This window comes from Seriola lalandi, unplaced genomic scaffold, assembly GCF_002814215.2.
Source record: "Seriola lalandi dorsalis isolate HSWRI2012SDOR001 ecotype SW California unplaced genomic scaffold, Sedor1 jcf7180002054569, whole genome shotgun sequence".
Lineage (NCBI taxonomy): Eukaryota > Metazoa > Chordata > Actinopteri > Carangiformes > Carangidae > Seriola > Seriola lalandi.
Window position 1 is genome coordinate 825097 of NW_019525122.1, and position 23230 is coordinate 848326.

Consider the following 23230-nt stretch of genomic DNA (forward strand, 5'->3'; position numbering starts at 1 on the left):
TTAATGGCTCTGACTGATTTACAAGAGAAGATAGCTGTGGAGGGAGGCCACAGAGGAATTGACAACAGTTAGCCACAAAATTTAATTTACTAATTTAATCACACAAATCAATATAATGCATGTAAAGGAAATGACAGAATAGATAGAATGAAAAAAAAGTTTTCTGACTCAACAACATTTGAAGGCCTAATAAGACTGGATGTGTGTGTCCATACACACAGTTTTGTAATTTTGAAACGTGAATTGGCAGATACTGTCACTTTTTCAGATGTATGTAGAAGCATTTATAATAAATATGAATAATGAGGTAGCTGGAGGAGGGTTTGTTTTTTAATGTTATCTAGTTTTTCATGTAGAGGGGACAATGTAAATAAAAAGTGGGTTAACACACATTATCCAGCACCCTTGCCCAGGATAACAAGATGGTGGGAGGGTGACTTTAAGAGGTGAAGGATACCACTGTCATATCTGTACTGTAAATATGAAGCTACAGTACTGCTAGCAGCCAGTTAGCATAATTTAGCACAAAGGATGGAGGAAACAGCTAACCTGGCTGTGGCAACCTGCACTTCTAAAACTGAATAGTTAACATATTATATCTCATTTCTTTAATCCGTACAAAAACCAATGAGTAAAAATGACAGAGTGAAGTTTTAATGTGGGATTATGCACCAGACCATTTGTTTTTGGCTGGGTGCAGCAGCTGGCCAGGCAGCCAGCAGAAACTCTGAATTATACATAGTTTTATATGTTGTGTTAGTCTTCTCATCCAACTCACAGAAAGAAAGCAAATAAGCATATTTCCCAAATGTTGAAATCTTCCTTTAATGTTTTTCTTAACCTTGTTGCTCCACTCACATGGATGCATCACTGTAGCTCTAAGCCCAGTCTATAAAACAGGAGACAGAGAGTAAAAAATACTGTCCGACTAAAATAAAAAAAATAAAAAGTGCTTCCCTCTGACTCCAGTAAGAAAATGGCTCCAAAATAGGGTTTCACCATTTCAAGCGTTCAACCGAGAGTAGCAGACAAATTAGAAATCACTGCTTCAGCTCCAAGTCATATCTCTTTCCCCCTCTGGGGTTAATTGTCAGGATGGCCAGACAGGGAGCCATTACCAAGAAGCAGAGGATATGGAGAATGAGTCGGTGCCATAGACAGCAGACCACATTGTAGTGGGCTGCTCTCCAGTGTGATATTGAAGGAGGAGGGCAACACACACAAAAGCTGTAAAAGCTGGTACAACACTGTCAATATATAATCCAGTCTAAATATACAGACACTGGAGAGCATGGCCTTAAAAACAGTCGAGGGTAAAAAAAAAAAGGAAAGAAATCCACTTAAATTAATAATCTGCAGTTGATGTTTAAACATCAAAGTCCTTGTGAGATGAGGAGGTTAAATGTGCTGCCATTTTTGAATATAGGGTGCAGCTCAGAAAAACTGCTTTAAGTGTCCAAAAAAGTCCAGTCAACAAACATTTATATGTTTTATGGTTTTTACAAATACTGTGATACTGTTGGTTTATTTAAAAAGAGTCTTCAAACTAAATGAAGTTGCTTCTGAGGCAAACTCAATATCTTACCAAATTTAAATTTTTTTTTTTTTCCATTTATTTAAATAGAAACAAGTGTGTGAGACTAAATGCTCTTTTTTGTAGTTTCACAGTCACTATCTGTGCTTCCTCCCCATGTTCCTTCTCTTCAGAGCCCGTATCCAGGTAGGGAGGGCGGGCCGACGCACTGCTGCCACCTCCTCCACCGCTGCCTGCTCCACCTCACACTCCTGCTCTATCACAGAGTCCTCCTCTGCTCCCGAATCCTCCTCTGAGTCTGTAGCATCCACATCCAGCTCAGGAGCAGCAATGGTCAGCACCTCCTCTGAAAAATGAACCCGGCGGTTCTCCTCAACTCGCCTCTGATCCAGAGAAGATGAACAGAATGAAACAGGAAGGTGAACAGAAAGTGGCCAAGAAAGAATAGTTAATAAAATGACTCGTTCTTAAGTGTTATAATTGGTCTACGCAACACTGACTGCTCATAATACATCAACATACATGAAGTTTCTAGAAAGAAATGAATGATATTAACATGGGTTTAAATTAAGCATTAAAAAAACCATCTTGGAAATTATTTGGAAATTATTCAGGATTTAACCTAACTTAACCTAAAAACAAAGTGTTACTAATAGGCTATTTAAAAATCAGATACATATTCAATCCATAAATACATGTTATTGTGCAGACAAAGATATAAAAAATGTCTGTATTGAGATGCCTTACATGACAAAGCTATTTTGTTTAAACAATCTACCTTTTAAACAAAATTATTAAGATCTACAGTACATGACCACCTCGACCTCCCCCAATCCCATACTGCGGTTCCTTACTAACTTTTACTACAGTATACTGTATTTTTGCAGTTAGAGTACAATCTACTAATCTGCATACTACATGCATATAAAATTAAAAGGTTATTTTGTTTTTGTTTTTGTTTCTGGAGCTGTTTCATCATCAACAGTTTTCACAGCTGTGAGCAACTCATACATTTCCTTTGTGCATTGCATTGTGGGAGAATAGTGTCAGCAGGACGCTAATAAATATAGGTTTAGAATAAGCATGTAGTATAGATGTAGGACACACACATACTGTGTAAATAGCATCTTTATGTTTCATGCCACAAGGAGGCACTGTGATGCACGATATCTCACCCTTTTTGTCACTGTTTCCATTGAGGACTCTGAATCCTGGGATATTGAGTGTTTGAGGACCCCCCGAGGTGCAGGAGCAAAAGGATTAAAACAGGATGGAGAGAGAGGGGTAGGAGAAGAGTTTAGGGTGTGTAACGGCATGACAATTTCATGTTGCGACTCTCCTGTTTCATCCATCAAATGGCTGCTGGTCATGCTCAGTGAAGATATAGACGCCCCTATAAAATAAGAGACAAAAGAAAGAACTGAATTTCCCTTTTCTAAAGAACATAATTTCTGTCAAATGTCTCTGCCGCAGGTGACCACATCTAACCTCTTTCAGTTCAAGTACCTGAAATATCTGATTATTCAGTATTAAGTTGTTCTCACCTCTGCCTGCCTCTCTTACGTCACTTATTATCTCAGTTTGAAGCCTCTCGTCTCTCCTCTCAGATGACTGATGGTGTCTCTTTCTGTTGAGGTGGACTCTCTTCAGCGCTGAGTTGTCCAGACTGTATTTTGGCTGCATTTGAAACCAGATGATATGGTGAGCAACTCAAAAGTGAAAGTAAAAAGGTCACACAAAAAAGTAGAGTTAAAGAAATGTGGTTATGTGTGTTTTGTTTTTTCTTAATAATATTGCACAATAATCGCAAAAAAATATGGGAGAACATAATTTTGAGTGAGTAAGTAAGTCATGTCTGACCTCTACAAAGGATGGAGGTCTAGGTTGTTGTTCCCGTCCTCTCTCTCCAGACTGCAAATCTTCCATCGGTTCTGATAGATTAGCTGCTGTGTGAACATACTGCTGTCGTTTTCCCGCTGACATGTCCATGCTGACAGGTAGGAAAGCATCAGGTGATATTTGTGCCATACTGAAATCTGAAACTGGTGATGACTCTGTGCCCCTGAAGCTCCATGGGCTGTTGTCCTGCATTTGGAGTTGGCTCAGCTGCTCTTCCGATGGTCTGTGATTGGCTGAGGTGGCCGGTGGGTTGGGGTTAAGGAACTTTGCCCACTCTTGACCTGTGACGATCTCCTCGAGAAGGCTGAATGAGCCCAGGCCGAATTCAAAATCACTAGAGGACCTGCCAAGAGAGAAGAGATTCATACTGTCAACCAACAATGAATTGATCTTGCCTTATATGCCTTATTCCTCTGTGCGATAGAGCTCCACTGTCGACCCAAAAAACGTTATAAAAAAAGGCACATCATCTCACGGGGTGACATGTCCCTTCATTATGATGAACTTCGGCAGTGCGGTTTATTTTGACTCAATCCCACATACACTAGTTAGTCCCATAAATACTGACTAGAGCAGCGGTTTCCGTCTTCTTTTGTCTGACATACCCACAACCCTGTCAGATGACCGCAAGTACCCCTTCATAGACGCCACTCGTCATGTTCCAAATGTTTTTATTTAAATCTAATGATATTTGACACTATTAATTATATAAAAGTAGATATTGTTGCAGTATTTTTTCAGACAACACACTGATCCAGGAATGGTCAGTGTTAGAGTCTAGTTTCTCCTTTTTCAGTGACCAAGTTTGCATTTGTTCTACTTTTTAGCTGCTGCTTTTCTGACTAGTTTTTATGCTCTGTCAATCGCAGCATATGGTTTTCAGATGTTACTCAGTTTGGTGGGAAGCCTGTGGAATCAGACTGTTTTGGTTGGTGGTAGTGTACTGCTTATTGTGACAATAAATATACTAGAGATCAACCTCCTATTTGTACTCCTAGTGAGTACATACAGTACTGTGCAAAAGTTTTCTTGGCAATTTACATTTTTAGATTGCAACACTAGCGAGGTGTCTGATTGGTCCCAAATTCATTCTGCAGCAAGACAATGACCCCAAACATAGGGAGCCATAATGAAATATCTTCAGCAACAAGAAGAATAAGGAGAACAAAATTCAATAAGACTTTCAAGTACAGTGAAAAACAGTGCACAGGAGGACACTGGTGCTGTTTTTAAGGCAAAAACACCAAGGCTTTGGACAAAGAAGACAGAAGGTATTGAGAGATTGAGAGAGCTTTGGTCTTTTAAAGGGATTTGCTGACTATAATAAGAATATAAAATAACACCACTCTTATCCTTAAACCACAAAGGAAAGGCTCATCCTTTAAAAGCCATTCTGTCAGTCTCAGAGTGTGAGTGTGTGTCTCTTTCAGGGGTGGTACATCAAAACAAACACTGCACCTAAATACAACTAGTATTAAACTTGATTGTTTCCATTTCATGCTACTTTCTACTTTAACTCCACTACATTTATTTGACAGTTGTAGTTACTAGTTACTTTGGGGGGAAAATTTTTTTACAATAAGCTAAAATTAGATAAAATAGGAATGCAATGTTATAGTAAATTAAACTACACAACAGTATATGAGGGCCATTCTGCATGCATAGTGAGTACTTTTGCCTTTGTTACTTAAGGTACATTTAGCTGACAGTTGTTTTTTAATTGTATTTGTAATACAGTATTTTTACATTGTAGTATGAATACTTTTACTGAAGTAAAGCATTTGAACACTTCTTCCATCAACGGTCTCATTTTTGATGTTCCCATATAAGACACGTTATCAAAATGATCATGTCACTTATCGCAATACGAAAAGTGTGAATGATGATGTCTGAGGACAGACGCTGTCAGACTGAGAAGGGTGTGTTTGACACATCAGAGGGAACATAACAGCACAAACTAACATAACCTCTATAGTTGAAAACAGCTCAGAAATACCTCACATATCTTTCTGGTGTAACTTTAGGGCTAAGAGACAAATCAACAAAGCCTGATTGTGATAACTTTAATGTAGGGTTGACTACAGGACTGGTTTGGGTGTGTTTTTGCAATATTAGGGCAGTTTGATGGTTGATTACCTGACATGCCCATCAAGAGTGCTGTCCTCTGTGTGTGCAGGATGAGGTTTACTGGGATCACTGCTGTCTGATGGAAGGACGGTCCTTCCTTCCTCCTTATTTGATGTATTGATGAGATTTTCTGCTCTCAGTAGCTGGTTTGGAGGTGAAGTCTGCAAAGTAAACAAGCTGAAGTTTTACTGTTTTTTTTTTTTTTTAATTTTGATAATATTGAGTAAGTAATAAAAAGGCACAACTCACCTCAGTTCCTTCCTCACTTTTCTGGTCTACTCTCCCACCTTCTCCTTTTCCCTTTTTGCCAAAACTCCCCGTCCTGTCCAACCATCTCTCCTTAATCTTCTGCGTCCATCTCCTCGTTTTATTCTCAGATGATCGCTGTTTTCTTCTAGAGCTGCTGTTTGTTGTTTTTTGGCTATTTGCAACAAACTGTATGTCTTTACTCTGTGCCAAAGCTCCCAATCCTCCATTTCCCACATGCAGGACTTTATTCTCTTGACTTTGCGTGTCAAGATTTGCATCTGTGGGCGTCAAGGACCACTTGTAACCCTTGGGTTTAAAGCCCTGATCCTGGACCTGATTCTGTCCCAACATTGTGACAGCATCTTTATTACCAGGAATGTGTCCTGTCATTGGAGACCTGCCATAACTCACCATTTCACCGTCAGTCCTCTCAAAGGAAGTGGTATCAGCATCCTTAAGTGATTTAGCGGGAAACAGCTGTCCTGTTCCTGTTGGGGTGATCCCAGGCGATGTGGCCTGTCCCCACACCCTGTTCTCACCCGTGTCATTATCAATGTTGTCTTTCTGGGAGGGAAAGGAAATGAGGCCCCTGTCATGACCTGGTTGCTGTATTTCCCCACCTTTGAGGCCAAAACTACTGTCCGCAGCAGAGATCCCAAACTCTCTTGATGGGATACCATTGGTCCCTAACTCAAAGCTATTTACAGGACTGTTGTTTACTTTCTGGAGGTTGGAGGCTCCTCTCTCTCCATCTTCCTTCAATGTGGAAGCAGCTGTGTTGGGTACAGGTGTGTTTAGCAAGGGCTGCCCCTCTTTCACTGGCTGGAGCTTCAGTCTCTGCAGCATGGACTGCAGCAAGGCCTGAGTGTCTGTTTGATTATGTGACTGAGACATCTAGGAAGAAAACTGCCGTGTATCAAATCCAGAAGTCACAGAAAGGCATGTCAGCAATGAGTAGACGTGAACACCGCAATAAAGTCCACTATAGATTTCAAACAGTCTAATGTAATGTGTTGCTGTGAAAAGAAACTGAATATCCAGACAAAAGAAATTAATCATGAAAAAATCATGTCACCCCTGTGTCCAGCTGTTGTTGTTAAGACTCCTGTAGGGATGTTTCCCTCTCTCTTCATGCTCCAAACTTTTCCCATCATTGGCTTAATAGTTTCTCACAGCAAATATCAAGACAGATCCATTTCTTAAAATTTAACCTCCTCAGCAAGGATAGAAACGTTTCTTTTTCCACTTCTCCATAATCCTCAAAAGTTCAAGCAGCAGTCACTCTCTCTGTTTGTGTTGTTTTGGCACAAAGCCGAGCCAAACTCAAAAGAACTTCTGACTTTTTCCTCTTGAGTCCCTTCAAAGTCTCTCTCTTTCATCAAATGTCTGAGGTTTCAGTACACGAAGACTGTTCTAGTCACACCTCTTCTCCAGCAGTCACCAGTGATGGGAGGAGGGATGGCGCACGGCAGCGTTCCTCAGATCTTACACACTGAAGCAGACCAACAGGAAAGACCAGTAAGGTGAGATAATTGTGAATTGACAGTGACTCTCCCTCTTTCTGTGACTCTCTACCCATCTTTCTATTTGCCCTCCCTTCCTTCCTATTTCTCTCCTTGACTCCCTCACTCACACATGCACACACACTCTTCCCACTGTGACCCTTGAGTGGTAATTACAGGGCGTTTTTTGAGAGCAGCTGCTATTTATGTGTCTTCAGAATGAAAGAAATAGAAAATGCCTGCAATGACTTTTGGTATAACCCATTTCATATAAATTCTGCTAATTTTTTTTTTTGAAACAGGCTTCACTGTTGGTGTTAGTTTCAGTAGAATCCCCTAATGTTGTACTGTAACCTGGAGAGTGCTTTTTTCTGATTTCTTTTAATTAACATTTGTTGATATTAGCCAGCTGTTAGTTACTATATTATATTTATTTTATTTTACAGGTGTCAGATAACTTTATTGAAGTAAAACGAACAAAATCTGTCTCTGAAATGTAGCTGAGTGGAGGTATAAAGTGATATTAAGTAGAAATACATAATAAAGTATCTAAGAATTGTATCTACATTCTCCACAGTACTTGAATAAATGAACTTAGTTACTCCTTACCACTGTTGTAACCACTAAAATCAATTTATTAGCAATACATTAAATGTAGGCCTATTTGTCCTCCTCTTAAAATATCCCTATTTTCAGATGTTAAGTGATCTGTCATTCTAAATGCCTGACCGCATCTTTAAACTAACTATGTAGCTGTAAAATAAAGTCGTCTCTTTGCACTGTTTTTCTTCGCCCATTGCGCATGGCTGTAATTAACCACGCCCCTCAAGCGCCTGTGTCTCTGATTGGTTCACGGAGCGGAAGCGGGCAATGGCGGCGTAAACAACGTCAAGATCGGTGTAAGATACTGCTTAGTTGAACCACAGCCGAAAATAAAACTTAAAAACAAAACTATAACCAAATGGAGTATGTTTTCAGCACTGGGTGACATTCTGCGCCGTGTACAAACAGTCACACCCCTACTGCTTCAGTTTTTGATGGTGTGTAGCCGGTAGTTTCGGCTAACTTTTAGCCGAGTTTGCTAACTTAACGCAAAAGTATTATCCACTTTAAAGAAATGGACTGCGTCGTGACGGGAGGAAACGTGAAAGGTAGCAAACATTTTCTGCTTTATCAGCTCTGTCTTTAGCTAGAACATCAGTGTATGGAATTACTTCGCTGTTGATAGTAATAGTGTGTGTATGTGTGTATGTACCGTCAAGTGCTCGCCAAAGCCATCCACTCCCTGTCGAGGATCGGTGATGAGCTGTATGTGGAGCCTCAGGAAGATGGGGTGAGCTGCTCTGATAATGACACACACCCAACACTTCCTCCTACCATGCATATATCTTACATGCTTCCTGTTGGTGCATACTTTGCGTCAATGAATAGTGTTGTTTTTTTTTGTCTTTCTCTCTCTCTCTCTCTCTCTCTCTCTCTTGTAGCTGGCCCTGCGGTCTGTGAACTCCTCTCGGTCGGCATATGCTTGCTTCCTGTTCGCACCACTCTTCTTCAGCAGGTGCAGACTGTGTTCATAATCGGCACTGAAATGTGTGTGTGTGAGAGAGAGAGAGATAGAGAGAGAGTCGCTGAATATCACATTATTTGTGTCATTTCCAAGAGTTGTAAACCAACTTCCCCGCCCATTTCTTGCACAGGTACACCATCCCCAGTGGGCATGTCTTCCGTTGCAAGATGGCAATAAAGGTGTGTTGAGCCATGCTTCTTCTAATGCTTTATATAAATTGTCTCTCATGGCCAGCACATTTACATGGGCTGAAATGATCTATGTCAGCCTTATCGGATGAGCTCAAGTACTCCTTAATCAGCAGCACCTGTCCTTTTGATATTACCACAGTACTTTTTTCACACATGACATAGTGACCCTGAAGCTGTTGATGTTTATTCTTGGTCTCCTTTTTTTTTCTTTTGTTACTAGGTTTGTTCTCATATTACAATTTAGACTTGCAGTGACCTCTCTGCTCATATACTCACCAGTTTTAATGAACTCTCAATCACAGTGCATGATGTTAAAGTGTTACATCTAATTCAGGTTGGTGGGAGGCAGATCCTGGACAGCCGATCTAATATATACAGTGATAGTAATATAGTAAAGAGCAGCATAACATCAAATTGTAATCCTATTTATGTGTTTTTTTCCCCACCTACACACAAATATGTGGATGTATTTTAGTTTTAGCAATGCAAATCCAAAATATTTCTACCCCCTGGCAGCTGCAGTACCCATGTCTGGGTTTGACTGTTGCTGTATCCATTATTCAGAGCAAAGCCAGATAAATTCTTCTCTCTACTAAACTTCAAACACTATCTTTCCTGTCATGTTGCTACCATGGTACTGCCTTGTGGTTATCTTTATGTGCCTTGTGCAAAACCTCCGAGCTTCCTTGTTTTAACAGTTGTACATGACAATAATTTCAAAGGGTAGACCATTTGTCACCAACATGTGAAGGATGTTGGGCAATTGTACACTTGTAGATTTTTTAAATTAATGTAAGGTGCGGATATATCACAAAAATATTTTCTTGGCAGCTTCATATAATAAGAAGATTGGTAATAATCCCAAACTAAACTTTCTAAACCCATGTTACAAAGTGCTTTATGAAAAATAGTCATGATCATATCCCCATGTGTATATTTATTTATTTCCCATCTTATGTTCCTTTTATATATGAGTCAGAGTGTGCAGGCAGTGTTCAGGTCTCTGGCGTCTCTGGAGAAGACAGTGGAAAAGTGTCACATTGAGTTGGACGAGCAGAAGGACCGCCTCACCTTCACTTTGCACTGCAAACACGGTATCAGTGCTTCACTTCCTCCTCAGATGGTTCACATTACTTTACTTTAACATGGATGCTTTTAGGAGGGTTGCAGCTCATTTATACTGACACGTTTTCTTTATTGTAGCACATCATGCATTCATTGTATGGTATTCCTGGTGTAAGTGTTTGTGTGTTGGCATTGTCTCTGCAGGCCTGCTGAAGACGCATAACCTGTCTTTCCAGGACAGTGAAAGCTTACAGGCAGTGTTTGATAAAGACAGCTGTGCCAACATATTCAGGGCCCAGCCCAGGTCTGCGAACTCTTTCTGCATTCTTCTTTGTAATAATATTTCTGTAGCATGGACAATCCGTCTCTTGTTTTCTGTCTTGGACCCTCTCTGTTACATTTGTTGTTGGTCTGCAAATAAAATGACATGTCTTTTATGTATCTGTAGCTTATTGCTGTCTTTCTGTCCACCTCCCTCACTAGAAGCTTACGCTATGTTTGTTTTCCCATTGTTGTCAGGCTGCTGGTGGACACAGTCGTGCACTTCCCTCCCTCTCTGGAAGAGGTCACTGTGGCAGTGAGTGATGAACGGATGTGGGTCAGGAACCATGTAGATGAAGATACAGGTGACTTAATTGTCTATTTCTTCACACAGCAACTACAAACTTACTTACTAGAATTTGTAGAACTTGTGAACTGTTCTTTAAGAAGTCATAACACACTTTTTATACTAATCTTACATTGGATATTCAAGTAACGTACAATCAAAAAGAGCATTTTAGTGTGACGCAACTTTGTGACAAAAAAATCAGGGTCACTTTTTTGACACATGTACAGAGATGTCAAAAAATTCCATGAAAGGAGAAAAACTAAATAGAAAGATAAACATAGCTTGAGTGTATTTACTTATATTTACTAATCCCACAGCCCCAATGAATCATTGTATCTCTGAAAGAGCTTTGCATTACAAAAATAAGAAAATATGCTGTTAATGATGTGGAGAATTTATGCAAAAAAAGGGAGAGAGGATGGATATGAACCCAGTGGTGCCCTCGTTTGGTGGACAGACGTCAAATCAGAATTGCTCTGTGCAGTGGCTGTCATTAGTGAACAGAGGTAGTTTTATACCTCTGTAAGTTAACAGTAATAAGGCACTATAAAGGCACAATATAAATTTAATTTTTTTTGTTTTTAAACCTTTCTCTGCTTTTGTCTTCAGTTCACTCCTGCTTTTCTTTCTGTGTCCTTCTCAGAGCAATCCAAGGCCATGCTGACAGAGTTGTGTCTGGCTTCAGACGAGTTTGACCATTTCGCTGTCCAAGCTCACAACAGCGTCACGTTTTGTCTGAAGGAGTTACGGGTGAGACAGCGGACAAAGGGAGGAATGACAGTGCAAAAGAATAAGAGGATAAGTCAGGAGAGAGAGGGTTGGTGAGAGAAGTCCTATAGAGGAATTGAGGGCAAGGTGTAGGCAGCTAAAATATGTTGTGGTAAGTGGATTTCTTGCATTTGTTTCTCATCACGGTTTGCTAAGGCATGTGTTGTCATCTCTCCCTCAGGGTTTGTTAGTGTTTGCAGAGTCCACTGGTCTCCCTATTTCTATGTACTTTGATGAGCCGGGAAGGTAAGCATACTCACATACAGATATCAGTTGATCAATTGTGTTATCACAATATACTGACATTTAAATTTTGTGCGTGCATGTGTGTTTCAGTCCTGTGGTACTTTCAGTAACAGACAGTGTCCTGGAGGGGAACTTTGTGTTGGCTACGCTTTCTGACGATCCCAACCACCGTAAAAACAACACACGACGGTAACACTCAAAACAAATTGAATAGGCTGGACTTCAGACGTCAGTCAGTTGTCAGTCAGTCTTTAGAAAAGGCTTGCCAATGGCACACGTGAAAAAAAAGCTGTTTCACCAAATAGTTTCTTCAGTTGTAATGACAGGCAGGAAATTTTAGCATTCATTTTGCAGGGATGCTATGCCACCTGGTGGACAATTACATTCTCTGAGTGGAGAGGCAGTTGACCACGAGCTGCAGGTGTTTTCAATAGCACATTTGTCCATGTGGTCTATGGCATAGTGCAATTAATGTTTGATAGAGTTTTTCTGAATTGACACAAACAACCATTTAATCATTGAAAATGTAGCATATGTGATGCATTGGACATGGCTAAGGCTGAACTTTCAACACTTCCACAATCTTGTCACTCATCACTTGTTATAAATGGAGCACAGGTTATGTAATAGATGTGGGCAGGGGTGAGTGTTCAGGGCTGTCTCTGACAAGCTGAAGTTAAGTGCAATGTCTTGTCTATCATGAACTGGGTGGATTGGCGTTTTCAGTTAGGATTTCTTCAACTTGGCCTCTTTTAAACCATCTGTAATCTCTGTGTGTAAAACATTCTGTACTTCTCCATCTTGCCAGCCAGCCAGCTCTGGGTGAGAGGGACATCACCAATAGGGTTGTAGTTGGTGTGGCTTTTCAGCACAATAAAGGGGGAAGACTTTCTGCCTGATATCAGGACTAAAGATGCTCTTCTCATGAATAGTAAAACTACTATTGAGTTTAATTTTTTTAATTTCCGGACATTACAGCAGCTGGGATCTGTTTCAGCATCATGAATAAACTTGAACTTATACATAAGTGGGCTTCCACTGAAGCTCTGTATGGAGCCTGAGAACGACATTTTTTAACCTTTCACTTCCTCATTCATGTCATATTTCCCTTCCACCCTACAGAGCACACTCACCACCACCTCCCCCTCCCGATGACTTCATGAATGATGACATTGACTCCTACCTCATCGCAATGGATACCAGTATTGCACCAGGTCCCTCGGCTACAGGTCCACCCACACCCCCATTAGCTGAATCCACGTACTCAAAACAGCCTGCTGCAGCCAATCACAGGACAAGGATACACAGTGAGGAGGAGGAAGAGGAGGAGACATCTGATTCAGACAGACCACCTAATAAGAAGGTATGGTTTTTAGATAAATTGATGAATATGTAAGGAGATGAAACAAAATTTATTTCTATATTGATAGCTGACCATTTGCATATATCATTGTGTTTTTATAGCATAATTATAGAAAATTACAAAATAATAAAACAATGAAGTATGAATTTTCTAACATTAATTTACTTTCAAACCATCAAAACAATACATTACAAAAGGCATAATCTAGTCCAGGTCCCAAGACACAACATAACACCATAACATTGACAGCTAGATGACACTTGAGTTTCTGTAGGAGTGCTATGTGCTGTTTAAGCACAAAATACCAGCTATGTGCTTATTAGTAGTCTTCTCAAAATATCTTAACATCCTCTGCCTTGTAGTCATGCACAACGATTACTGAGGCCAAGTGCAGACTCCAAACCTCAAAAATCTCTGAATTTTTTTTTTTACCACCGACTGCTGTCATGTTGACGTGGGAGTTCACGACTCATCTCAGACTAGGTTGCTGATTACAAGATTATTCCACTTTAAGAGGTCAATGACTGGAACAAATGATGTGAATGTGAATGAACAAATTGACAGGAGACAAAGACAGGAGAAAAGTCATTGTCACACCTCACCACCCGTTTTCTCTCTTGTCCTCTCATTGGATGACGCTCATATCCCATCAGAGACTAATATTCAAGGTGCTCCAGCCACCAGTGTACCTTTTTTTGAGGTTATGATAAAATAAAATATATTTGATTTTACTATCTTGGCAACTGTGAAAGCTCAAGAAAAGCCTTGAACTGCTAAAACTAAGTTTGTCTCATACTGGTGAATCAGGGCACAAGTTGTGAAGTCTGCACCAAGCGTATATATATAATCTAACAAATGACTAGATGGTACTTTCAGATTTTTCTCTGTCTAACATTTGGATAAAATATACAGTGAGTACACTGTAGTCATTTAATATTTTTCCCCTCTGTGTTCTTCTCCCTTAGTTCTGTTCCTTGTTCTTTGGATCTGTGCTTCCCCCGTCTTCTCAGATGAGTACTCAACCAGTGACAAGTCAAGAAGTGCTGGCCAGTGACAGTGAGGATGACACTTAAAATAGGGTGACGATGGACTGATGGGATGGGGACCGAGAAAGATGGACTGACCTGAAAGCGGGCACATGTGTGTCCACTTTTATTACTGTTTCCCCATTCCTCTCGGACTATTTGAAAATGTAGAAATGGACATGTTGGACTTTTATTTTCAATTTCACTGTTTTGTTGTTTTTTCTTTTACCATCTGTATAGAACCACATTTATTGGATGATAATGTTAATGGTTGAAACCTGGGATTATGTGAAACTACACATGAAGCACTTGCTGTTTTTTTTTTGAGTGTTCAGTTTGTGATCAAGGTGCAGCAGCAAAAAGTCCCTCAGAATAAAACAAACTTATTTTTCAAAGTATGTTAACATCATTTATTATTTATTTACATGTAAAAAAGAAAAGTTCAAGTATAACAAAGATTTAGGATGAGGGGAATGTCTGCTTCTCAAACCAGTGCCTCAACAGATAGGACAATGAAACAGGACGACCCCACCTGGATGGATACAGTCTGCACAACAGGGTTATTGTTAAAGTTTTCATTAAGGTGCAGCAATAACATAGCTGTAAACAATGGCCCAAACTTCTTCATCACATGAAGCGCAGCTTTTACCGTGGTGCAGGCAGTTTAAATGTCTTAACTGCTACTACTGAGACTTATCAAAAGTTATAATCATAACCATGTGCTTCAGACCAAGTCACCCCAGGTACTATTACAAATGTTTGTCAAAAGTAAGATTCAGCATAAGAATTAGAAGAGCTAAGCGTCTGTGAGCCAGTCTTTGCAGATTGAGGTGGATCAGCTTTCTCCTTTTGCACTTGAAAACTTTTTCCCCTCGTCTGTGGTTTCCTCCTCTCTCGCTCCCTCTCCTTCTCCATCTCCTTTTCTTTCTTCTTCCTCAACCTCTCTTCCTCTTTCTCCCTTCTCTCCTGCTCCCTCCGCCTCCTCCTTCTCTCCCTGGAGCTAAGTTTCTCCTCGCCCTCTTCTTCAACCAGTTTCCCCGTCGTGGTTTGATCACTGAAGTCCTGAATCAGGATTTTGGGGACTTGCATTTTCTTTTCCTCTTTTTTCTTTGCCTTTTTGGGCTGCTCTCCTCGTAGCCTGCGGAAGAGACCAAAACGTTTAGAGGGGGAGGACGGCTCCTGCTCTTCCACTGTGCCCTCTGTCACTTCTGAGGTCGGTAACGAGGAATCTTTTGAAGACTGGGTCACATCAGGAGGGGTTTGGGTTTGGTTTACAGCTCCAGGATTGGTCGGTGATTCATCGTGTGTAACTTCTGGGTGATTAGGGACAGGTTGTGATTGGCTAGTTTTCTGTGGGATGGTGAAGAGATCTTCGGAGAGCCTACGTGTTAACCTGGACCCACGGGAGCTGGAAGACTTGCGGACGCAGAAATCACCAGAGGTCCGGTTACTGCGGTGCCCAGAGGCTTGTGTCAGACTGCTGTTGTTTGACTCAGCAGGAGAATCATCTGTATTTTCGACATGTGGGTTGCTGTCGGTACGTGGATTGTCTGTCACGTTAGGAGTGGATATGAAGACGTCATCCTCTCCTAGAGTATTTTCTTGAACATTTTCTGTGCTCCCTTCCTCCTCTGAAGGACCCACAGTGACGTGGCTTATCAGTTCTTCGGGTGCAGGTTCCTCAGAGGTACTCATTTCTACTGAACTCGTTTTCCCATCAGGCTCAGTGGTGAGATTCACTGCTACGGCCTGCTTTGGAGTCTCCTCATTCTCTGGAGGTGCTACAGAGTCAGGAGCCTCCACATTTGTCTGAGTTTCAGCTGGTGTTTCCTCTGCTTGTGTTTGACTGTTGTCAACCTGTGCCTCTGAGTGCACAGTCAAAATTATTTCTTCTTTTTCCTGTGCGGGTTCAGATGCTACTGTATCACACTCTTTCTCTGAACAATGAGCACATTCTTCACTTGACTCCTTCACTGTGTCATCTGCGACTGGCATTTCTGCATCATCTTCTGTGTCAGCTACTACATCAATGTCTTCTTGTTGGATGCATTCAAGTGAAGACAGGATTAATGTTTCTGTTTGTGTCTTAGTCTCTGTCTTTGAATCAATGTGTTGTTCTGAATCTATTTCTGCTTTTTCAGTCTCTAATATGTTCTGCTCGGCTGCATTTTCCTCCACCTGTCCTTCAGTTTCTGTCTCTGTTTGGGAGTGGCACTCTTCAATGTCAGCTTCTGCTAATGACGCCATGCTTAATGCATCACCCTGTGAGTTTTTGTCCTTTGTGATCACTTCTTCCTGTGTCCCTGTCTCTATTGTTAGATCTGGATCTGTGAAAGTTGCTGCTTCGATGTTGCTGTTTGTCTCCGAGTCTGAACTTGTCTCAGTTCTCGTTTCTGAGACTTCTGAGACTTGTGGCTCATGTTTACTTTCTGTCCTCTCCTCTGGTTTCATCTCAGCCTGGATCATCTGTTCTTCACTTGAATCTACACTTGCTTGAATTTCTTCATCTGTTCGTGGGTCTGCATCGGCACCTTTCTGTATCTCGCTCTGATTTTCCTCCACAGCAGCTGAATGTTCACTTTCAGACACTTGTTCTTCCGCCTCCTCCTTTGTGTCTTTGACCTCGGTTTCCTGGTCCTGGCCTTTGTGATCCTGTTGTTCCAGGACTTGTGACTGGCTGTAAGAGTCCAACTCCTCTCCTCGTTCAGTGGGCTGAAGAAGATTTTCAGCAGTCTGATCTTTGGTTGGACTTTGGCTTGGTTCTGTCTCTTCAATTGTTTCTTCTGTCTGTTCTGAAACGATTTTGTTGACCTCTGTCTCTTTGGGTTGGTTTGCCTCCTCATATGTTTCTTCTGTCTGTTCTGAAATGATTTTGTTGTCCTCTGTCTCTTTGGGTTGCTGAGCTTCCTCATTTGTTTCTTCTGTCCGATCTGAAATGATTTTGTTGTCCTCTGTCTCTTTGGGTTGGTTTTCTTCCTCATTTGTTTCTTCTGTCTGATCTGAAATTATTTTGTTGTCCTCTGTCTCTTTGGGTTGGTTTGCTTCCTCATTTGTTTCTTCTGTCTGATCTGAAATGATTTTGTTGTCCTCTGTCTCTTTGGGTTGGTGAGCTTCCTCATTTGTTTCTTCTGTCTGATCTGAAATGATTTTGTTGTCCTCTGTCTCTTTGGGTTGGTGAGCATCCTCATTTGTTTCTTCTGTCTGTTCTGAAAGGATATTGTCATCCTCTGTCTCTTTGGGTTGGTTTGCCTCCTTTTCAGTGAATTTTGTTTCAACTTCTTCAATCTGTTCTTTTACTGTCTCTGTGTCTTCTGAGTGCTCTGTTGGTGTGTTTTGAACTTTGTCCATCTTTTTAGGTTCCTCTAAAAGTTCTTTCTCTTCAGTTTTCATTGTTAGTTTTGACTCGCTCTGTTTTTTGTGTTCTTCGTCATCCTCCTCCTCCTGAACGCCCTGAACCTTCTTAAAATTTAACTCGTTCCAGTTTCTCCAGTCCTCCTTCGCTCCCATTGAAAGATGCCTCACAACTTTAGCACCGCCTTCCCATTCACCTGTGTTAGCTTTCCCCCCTTTCCTCAACCTCTTGTGAAGGAGCGAAGGAGAAAGGGACAGGGTGGAGGCCGAGCGAGAAAGAGGGACAGACAGGTTCCCTCTCTGTCTCTCTTTCCTGTCCCGTTCTTCCTCATTAAGCCGAGCCCTTGCCCACGCCATCCGGTATCCCAGACAGCGACCTCTGGGGTCAAAGCTGGATGAAGGTCTTTCTTTCCTCCACTTATGTAGTTCCTTCTCCGTGTGTCTCTCCAGATCTCTGGCTGACAGTGGAACTGAACACACCTGAGAGTGCGGGAGGGGGAGGGGGGGGGGGGGGGGGGGGGGGGGTGTAGAGGTAGATTACAGTAACCTTGATGTGGTTAATCTGAGTTAAATGTTGAATATCATTTTCCTTTTATTACATTATTCTCAATAAAATGCAGCTGACATATCGCAAATACACTTACACTATATGTCTTGAAGTTGACATACAACAGTCTAGCTTTCCCTCCAGTTCAGGTTCAGTGAAAAGCCTAAATTACACTGGATTTATAACCAGGCTGTATATTTCTGGCTAACTGGTGCTTTAATGAAAATGCATGAACGTTGATGTGTGTTATTGTAGTTTTCAACGCAGTCTGGAACATTGTTTTAGCAGGTTATTACCTCTGCTATAAAGGCGTCGTCGTCCTCCTGGACCTGTTCCCTGACGCCCCTCAGCCTCTCCAGAGTCTCCATCTGGCCCGGGCACTGCTTCCTCAGCTCGGCACGACCCAGCACCCGACGCACCAGCACCACCGCCACCTGGAGCAGCACCCGCACCCCTGCACAGAAGAGAGAGGTGAAAATGACACCCGGGGGAACAGTGGTAGCCATATCAAACCCATCACAAGCTGTAGAATATTTCCAAACAAATAATTATTCTGCAAATCAATTTAGCACAGTTATGATATACAGATTATCATGTCAATGAAATTACACATTTAGTTGCCTCCCTTTTGGAATACAATGTAATTTGTATGACCATCAGCCAATGTGGAGGATTTACCGTAGCAGAAAAACAGATCCCAGACTCGGAGCAGAGTGTTGAATGGCAGGTGGCGTGTGAACAGACACATCAGCCAGTCAGTGGCGAACATGAGAGGCTCCACTCCGTGGTGCTGCAGGTGTTTGTGTGCAGCAGGACATGTCCTTTTCAAGACCCAGGTCAACATGCCTGCATCAAACAGGACTCCCTCCTGTACAACACATGGCATGAATACATTAGCTTAGCATTTTTCTAATTCATAGCACAAGCAAACAAAAAATCTACTGTCAGATTCAATTTACTGGCCTATATTTGAAATATCTGTGTACAGCAAACTAAACAGGTTTAAAAGTATGTCCGTATGTATATATATGTGCATGTCCTCACCAGCAGAGGGCTGTAGTATCCAGGCAGGTACTGCTCACTGATCTGCACCAAACACCAGAAGGCTTCCTGTCAGCATTAGATTAGGTGAATATTAGATGTCACATTAGATAATTTTTTGAACATTTATTAACATTAATTTTTTGAACATTTACTGCCAAGGTATTTATGCCTCTGAACCAGCGTTTGTGCCATATTACAGACATATTACATTTTAACCGATGATGCCAACAGTGGTACACATTAAATGTCTGAAAAGGGTTTTTGTTTTTCCAGTAAAATGCAGATTAATGAACTGTATTTTAAAAAGGTTTGCCGCATCTTCATTTTGCTACCTCTGCAGGCATGTTCATCAGCAGCACTGCAGCCACAGGCCCCTGTGCCTGGCAGTAACCCTCTTCTGGTTGGTACTGAGTGTAGGCTTTCAACACCCGGAACAAACCACGCTGCCTACACACAGACACACACACCACAATAGTCAGTCACACAAACCACAAGTTTAAAACTCACGATTATGTTTTGATAAAACCCAAGTTCGACTAGCGAAGTGAGTTTACAAAGTTAAAATACAGCAAATTATATCACTGTCTACTTTCTAGTTTTAATGAAGGAACTTTTATTTTTCCACAGACACAGAGAAAGCAGGAATGCAGAAATGAGGTGGGAGTAGCAGAGGTATGCTGAAGACCAAACAAACTGCAGGACTGTTCTGTAGCTACCTACTCTTCAACAGAAACAAGCATAAGTATAAATGTTATCTACCCATGTCCATCCTTGGAAAGGAACATTTCATGGAAGGGGAACTGTCGGTCCAGGTCTCTTTCAATCACATCCACCCAGCTCTGCAGAGCAGGCTGCGAGTCCAGAGACTGACACAGAAACAAAAGATACCTAATATAAATATTATATAAATGTGATATAAAATTGAGAATAGCATCAGATTGTGTCACATTTGCTTGAAAAATAACATAAACAATTACTTGATTGCCAAAATTGTGTCAATTATTTTGTCTTTTGATCCACATTTTGAAATCAATTAATTAACTAATTGTTTCTGCACTAGTTGCACGGCATCCTTTGTAACGAGTTTTCTTGCCTCGTAGAGGTGTTCGTTTTGTTTCATCCTTTCAGTTGCTGCACAAAGCAGAGGCCAGCACTTCGCTCTGAGTGAGGCAGGGATGCCTTTCTGACACTGCACTTTGACCTGAAGAGAGATAGGTAACAGAGACACAGGATCAGCCCAGAGAAGTCATAAACAAACGACTACAGCAATGTGATTCTGTATTATCAGTTGACAGTATGAAAGCCTTTTTCAAAGCTGACATTTTGACTTGTCAAAATAGGAAAAGAGTCCCAGTGATGACAGTGAGTTTCTTTGTTTGTTTGTTTGTTTGTTTGTCTGCAGGATTACGCAATGAACTGATTTGCACCAAATTGAGGGATGGGGCATGAGCTAGGGAGGAACCCATAAAAATTTTGTGGCAGATCTCGATCATTAACTGTGAGTTTGAATTTCTTTCTCTGAAGTGTGGTGTGTGTTGTTTTACATTGGCCTTGGCAGAGGTCTGCACTCTCTGAGTGCCCTTCTATGTAATGACTTAAAGTGTCTAAGATGGGGCACACCTTGCTGGTCTTCTTCAACAACATGCGATCCCATTGGAGAATGATGTTGATCCATTTGGTCTCTCTCTGCCTGACCAATTCAGGGGGCGGGCCCACACTCCTGACACAAAACATCATACAAAATACCATGTAAGTATTTTTAAACATGAAACAACAGTAATCCTACAGCAATGCATGCCTCTTGTGTGTCTCATCCATTGACTATACAGCATTAAGGCTCTCAAAACAGTTAGCTTGAGACCTTTAAGTCATTGTGCAGCATTTCTGCATGCTCTTTTGTGTGTTGTCATTACAGAAAGGCAATGCTCCGAAAAACAAGACAGGAAACAGGAAAACCACACGTTAGCAGTGTGATGTCTCTATGGCAACAGGTCAGGATGTTATCAATGAGGAAAGTACGAAGACGACAGGTAGCTCTTTGTTCAGCTGGTCTCATCCTGATTTTAAACTGCTTCAAATGCAGCCCACCACCAAGATTTTTTGTTTCATTGTTGTTCGAAGGTAATTTAGATATGTAGTCAATTGATTTTTGAAAGTGATTGCTTGTATTGTCAGAAAGTAAAAATGTAAAAGTTAAAAGTTCATTGCAGTTTGTGCTCTTTCTGGCATGGATTTTACATGTTCCTGCAGAATTATAAAATCCACATTATTACAGCATCCCCAGAGTGTATTATAATGTAGGTTTTGTAATATAGGTTTTGTCTCTTCCTTTCACTTCGAACAGGCCTGACACAGTTTTGTCGTAAAGGTTTCTGTCCTGATTCAAAATGAATCCCCATTAATACAATTGAAGGCCCTTGCAGATTGGGTTGCCTTTCTGAGAGGCAGAGCGGTTTGTAGATGAGCCTATAAAAAACAAGCCCTTGAGAGACTTTCAGTTAACCTGCAGTCTTCTAATCAGATTGTTTTCCAGCATGCATGGAAACATTTTGTTTTGAGTAATTTCTTTTGGCACTGACAGAAACAACAGGAAAATATCTGAATCTTAAAGATTAAAGCAACAAGCAGCTCACGTCCAACTTGAGACCATCCTCTGTGATGAGAAACTTTGATTGACTTTATTTTAAAGGGTCACATTGCTTTACTGTTGATATGTATAGTTCAGCTATCTGATAATAATGTATGAAAACCTTACATTTGATCACAAACATTTAAAACATTTTTGAAACGTAAAAGTTTATGTTTTTGATCATTAATAAAGAATACATTTTAGTAATGAACAGAGATTTTGTCTGGATAGAGTCTGTATTTTTATAAATGTTGGACTTTCTAGAGTCTTATCTACCTGGGAACAGTTTAGTAATTTCAACAGCCACCTCAGCATACATTTGTCTCTCTTTCGTTTGACCTATTTAATTAAACACAGAAATGAAAACAGAGAAGCAGAATACCTGGTTTTGGTTACAGTGCCAACCTCACTATTGTTACACAAACAGTAGACAAGCACACATCTGGAAGTGCTCACCCAGCTGTGGATCCATTGGTCAGAATGAAGCCAAACCGGTCTGTCTCAGGCTCTAGACCGACCTCAGACCCAGCATCAGATCCAGAGCTGTCCTCTTCACTGAGGTTCTTCTGAGCTGCACTTGACGGACTCAACATCTTACTGAAAGAGAGGAAGAGGCTCTCATTATTCGCCATGTCTGTCTACCCTGTCATCATGATTATGGGAGAGATGTCAGAAATTTGTGACTTTACAAAGCCTTCCACATGTAGAAATACCAAAGATGTTCAATACCTTCACCCCGTTAGTAATAGTAGTAGTTGTTAGTAGTATACTAAGTATTTATCTTGGTGATCAATAAGAATTGTTCTACTGTACTTAATATGATTTTAAGAGTACGTTTTACCTCGTCTCTTATTCGAGCCAGGGTTAGGAGATCTGCTGCCTCAGTTTTTTAGCATTAGTGTAAAGTAGTCTAAGTCAACTTTCTGTCCTTAGACCACAAACATAACCACACCTAGAGGAAAACCAAACCAAGAGAACAGTTGGTAAATCTCCTTAAATATGATTTTAAACAAAGTTACCTTTTACATTTCCGGCATGTTTTCAAGTGTGAAGTCCTCCAGTGATGAGAGAGGAAGACAAACTTCCTCCCTCTGTTGCTCATTTGCTCTCTCTCTCTCTCTCTCTCTCTCTCTCTCTCTCTCTCTCTCTCTCTCTGTATCTCTCACTCCCTCTGTCTCTATCTATAAGTATTACACATGCATGATGACTCTTAAATCAACTTTTCACTGTCCCTCCGTGAAACACTGTAAACTGTTATACCAAAAAAATTGACTATTTTTGAAATACATTTTTTTTTTTTGCTGTGATGCAAGTGATACTCAAGCATGATTCATCAAAGATGTCATCAGAGTGAGTAATAACTGTATAATATGCTCTGCTGATCGTGTCCTTTCAATGTGCTTCCTCTTGTCTGGACAATATTTATGCCACTTTTGTTTGCTGTAGAAAATAGTGCAATTATACGAGCCTGACAGTAATTTAAATAAAATGGAAGATATCACCAAAAGTGCAG

The 23230-nt window shown here is 40.9% G+C and overlaps 3 protein-coding genes and 1 long non-coding RNA gene across 5 annotated transcripts; 2 read left to right on the forward strand and 2 right to left on the reverse strand.

Moving 5' to 3' along the window:
* Positions 1-80: 80 nt before the first annotated feature.
* Positions 81-8693, reverse strand: LOC111662799 (uncharacterized). Its single transcript, XM_023416779.2, has 7 exons — positions 8567-8693; positions 5810-7301; positions 5570-5721; positions 3395-3776; positions 3079-3211; positions 2710-2927; positions 81-1917 (listed from the first exon to the last, which is right to left on the reverse strand). Exons 2-7 carry the CDS (start codon positions 6701-6703, stop codon positions 1672-1674), a joined length of 2025 nt encoding a protein of 674 aa, XP_023272547.1. The 5' UTR covers positions 6704-7301; positions 8567-8693; the 3' UTR covers positions 81-1671.
* rad9a (RAD9 checkpoint clamp component A) lies at positions 8159-14544 on the forward strand. Its single transcript, XM_023416780.2, has 12 exons — positions 8159-8462; positions 8574-8644; positions 8796-8869; positions 9009-9057; positions 10049-10163; positions 10339-10438; positions 10654-10760; positions 11388-11494; positions 11694-11758; positions 11849-11947; positions 12881-13121; positions 14087-14544. Exons 1-12 carry the CDS (start codon positions 8429-8431, stop codon positions 14192-14194), a joined length of 1170 nt encoding a protein of 389 aa, XP_023272548.1. The 5' UTR covers positions 8159-8428; the 3' UTR covers positions 14195-14544.
* tbc1d10c (TBC1 domain family, member 10C) lies at positions 14543-22802 on the reverse strand. Its single transcript, XM_087176769.1, has 10 exons — positions 22737-22802; positions 22174-22314; positions 20709-20808; positions 20182-20289; positions 19848-19954; positions 19421-19535; positions 19089-19154; positions 18723-18912; positions 18341-18498; positions 14543-17977 (listed from the first exon to the last, which is right to left on the reverse strand). The coding sequence occupies exons 2-10, from the start codon at positions 22308-22310 to the stop codon at positions 14909-14911; spliced, it is 4050 nt and encodes a 1349-aa protein (XP_087032895.1). The 5' UTR covers positions 22311-22314; positions 22737-22802; the 3' UTR covers positions 14543-14908.
* Positions 18431-22179, forward strand: LOC147818534 (uncharacterized). 2 transcript variants are annotated; one of them, XR_015437890.1, is made up of 3 exons: positions 18431-18515; positions 19716-20303; positions 20491-20713. It is a non-coding gene; the product is annotated as an uncharacterized LOC147818534 (long non-coding RNA). The 2 variants fall into 2 exon arrangements; XR_015437891.1 differs by lacking the exon at positions 18431-18515 and adding an exon at positions 21004-22179 and having other exon boundaries at positions 20210-20303; positions 20491-20837.
* Positions 22803-23230: the final 428 nt, after the last annotated feature.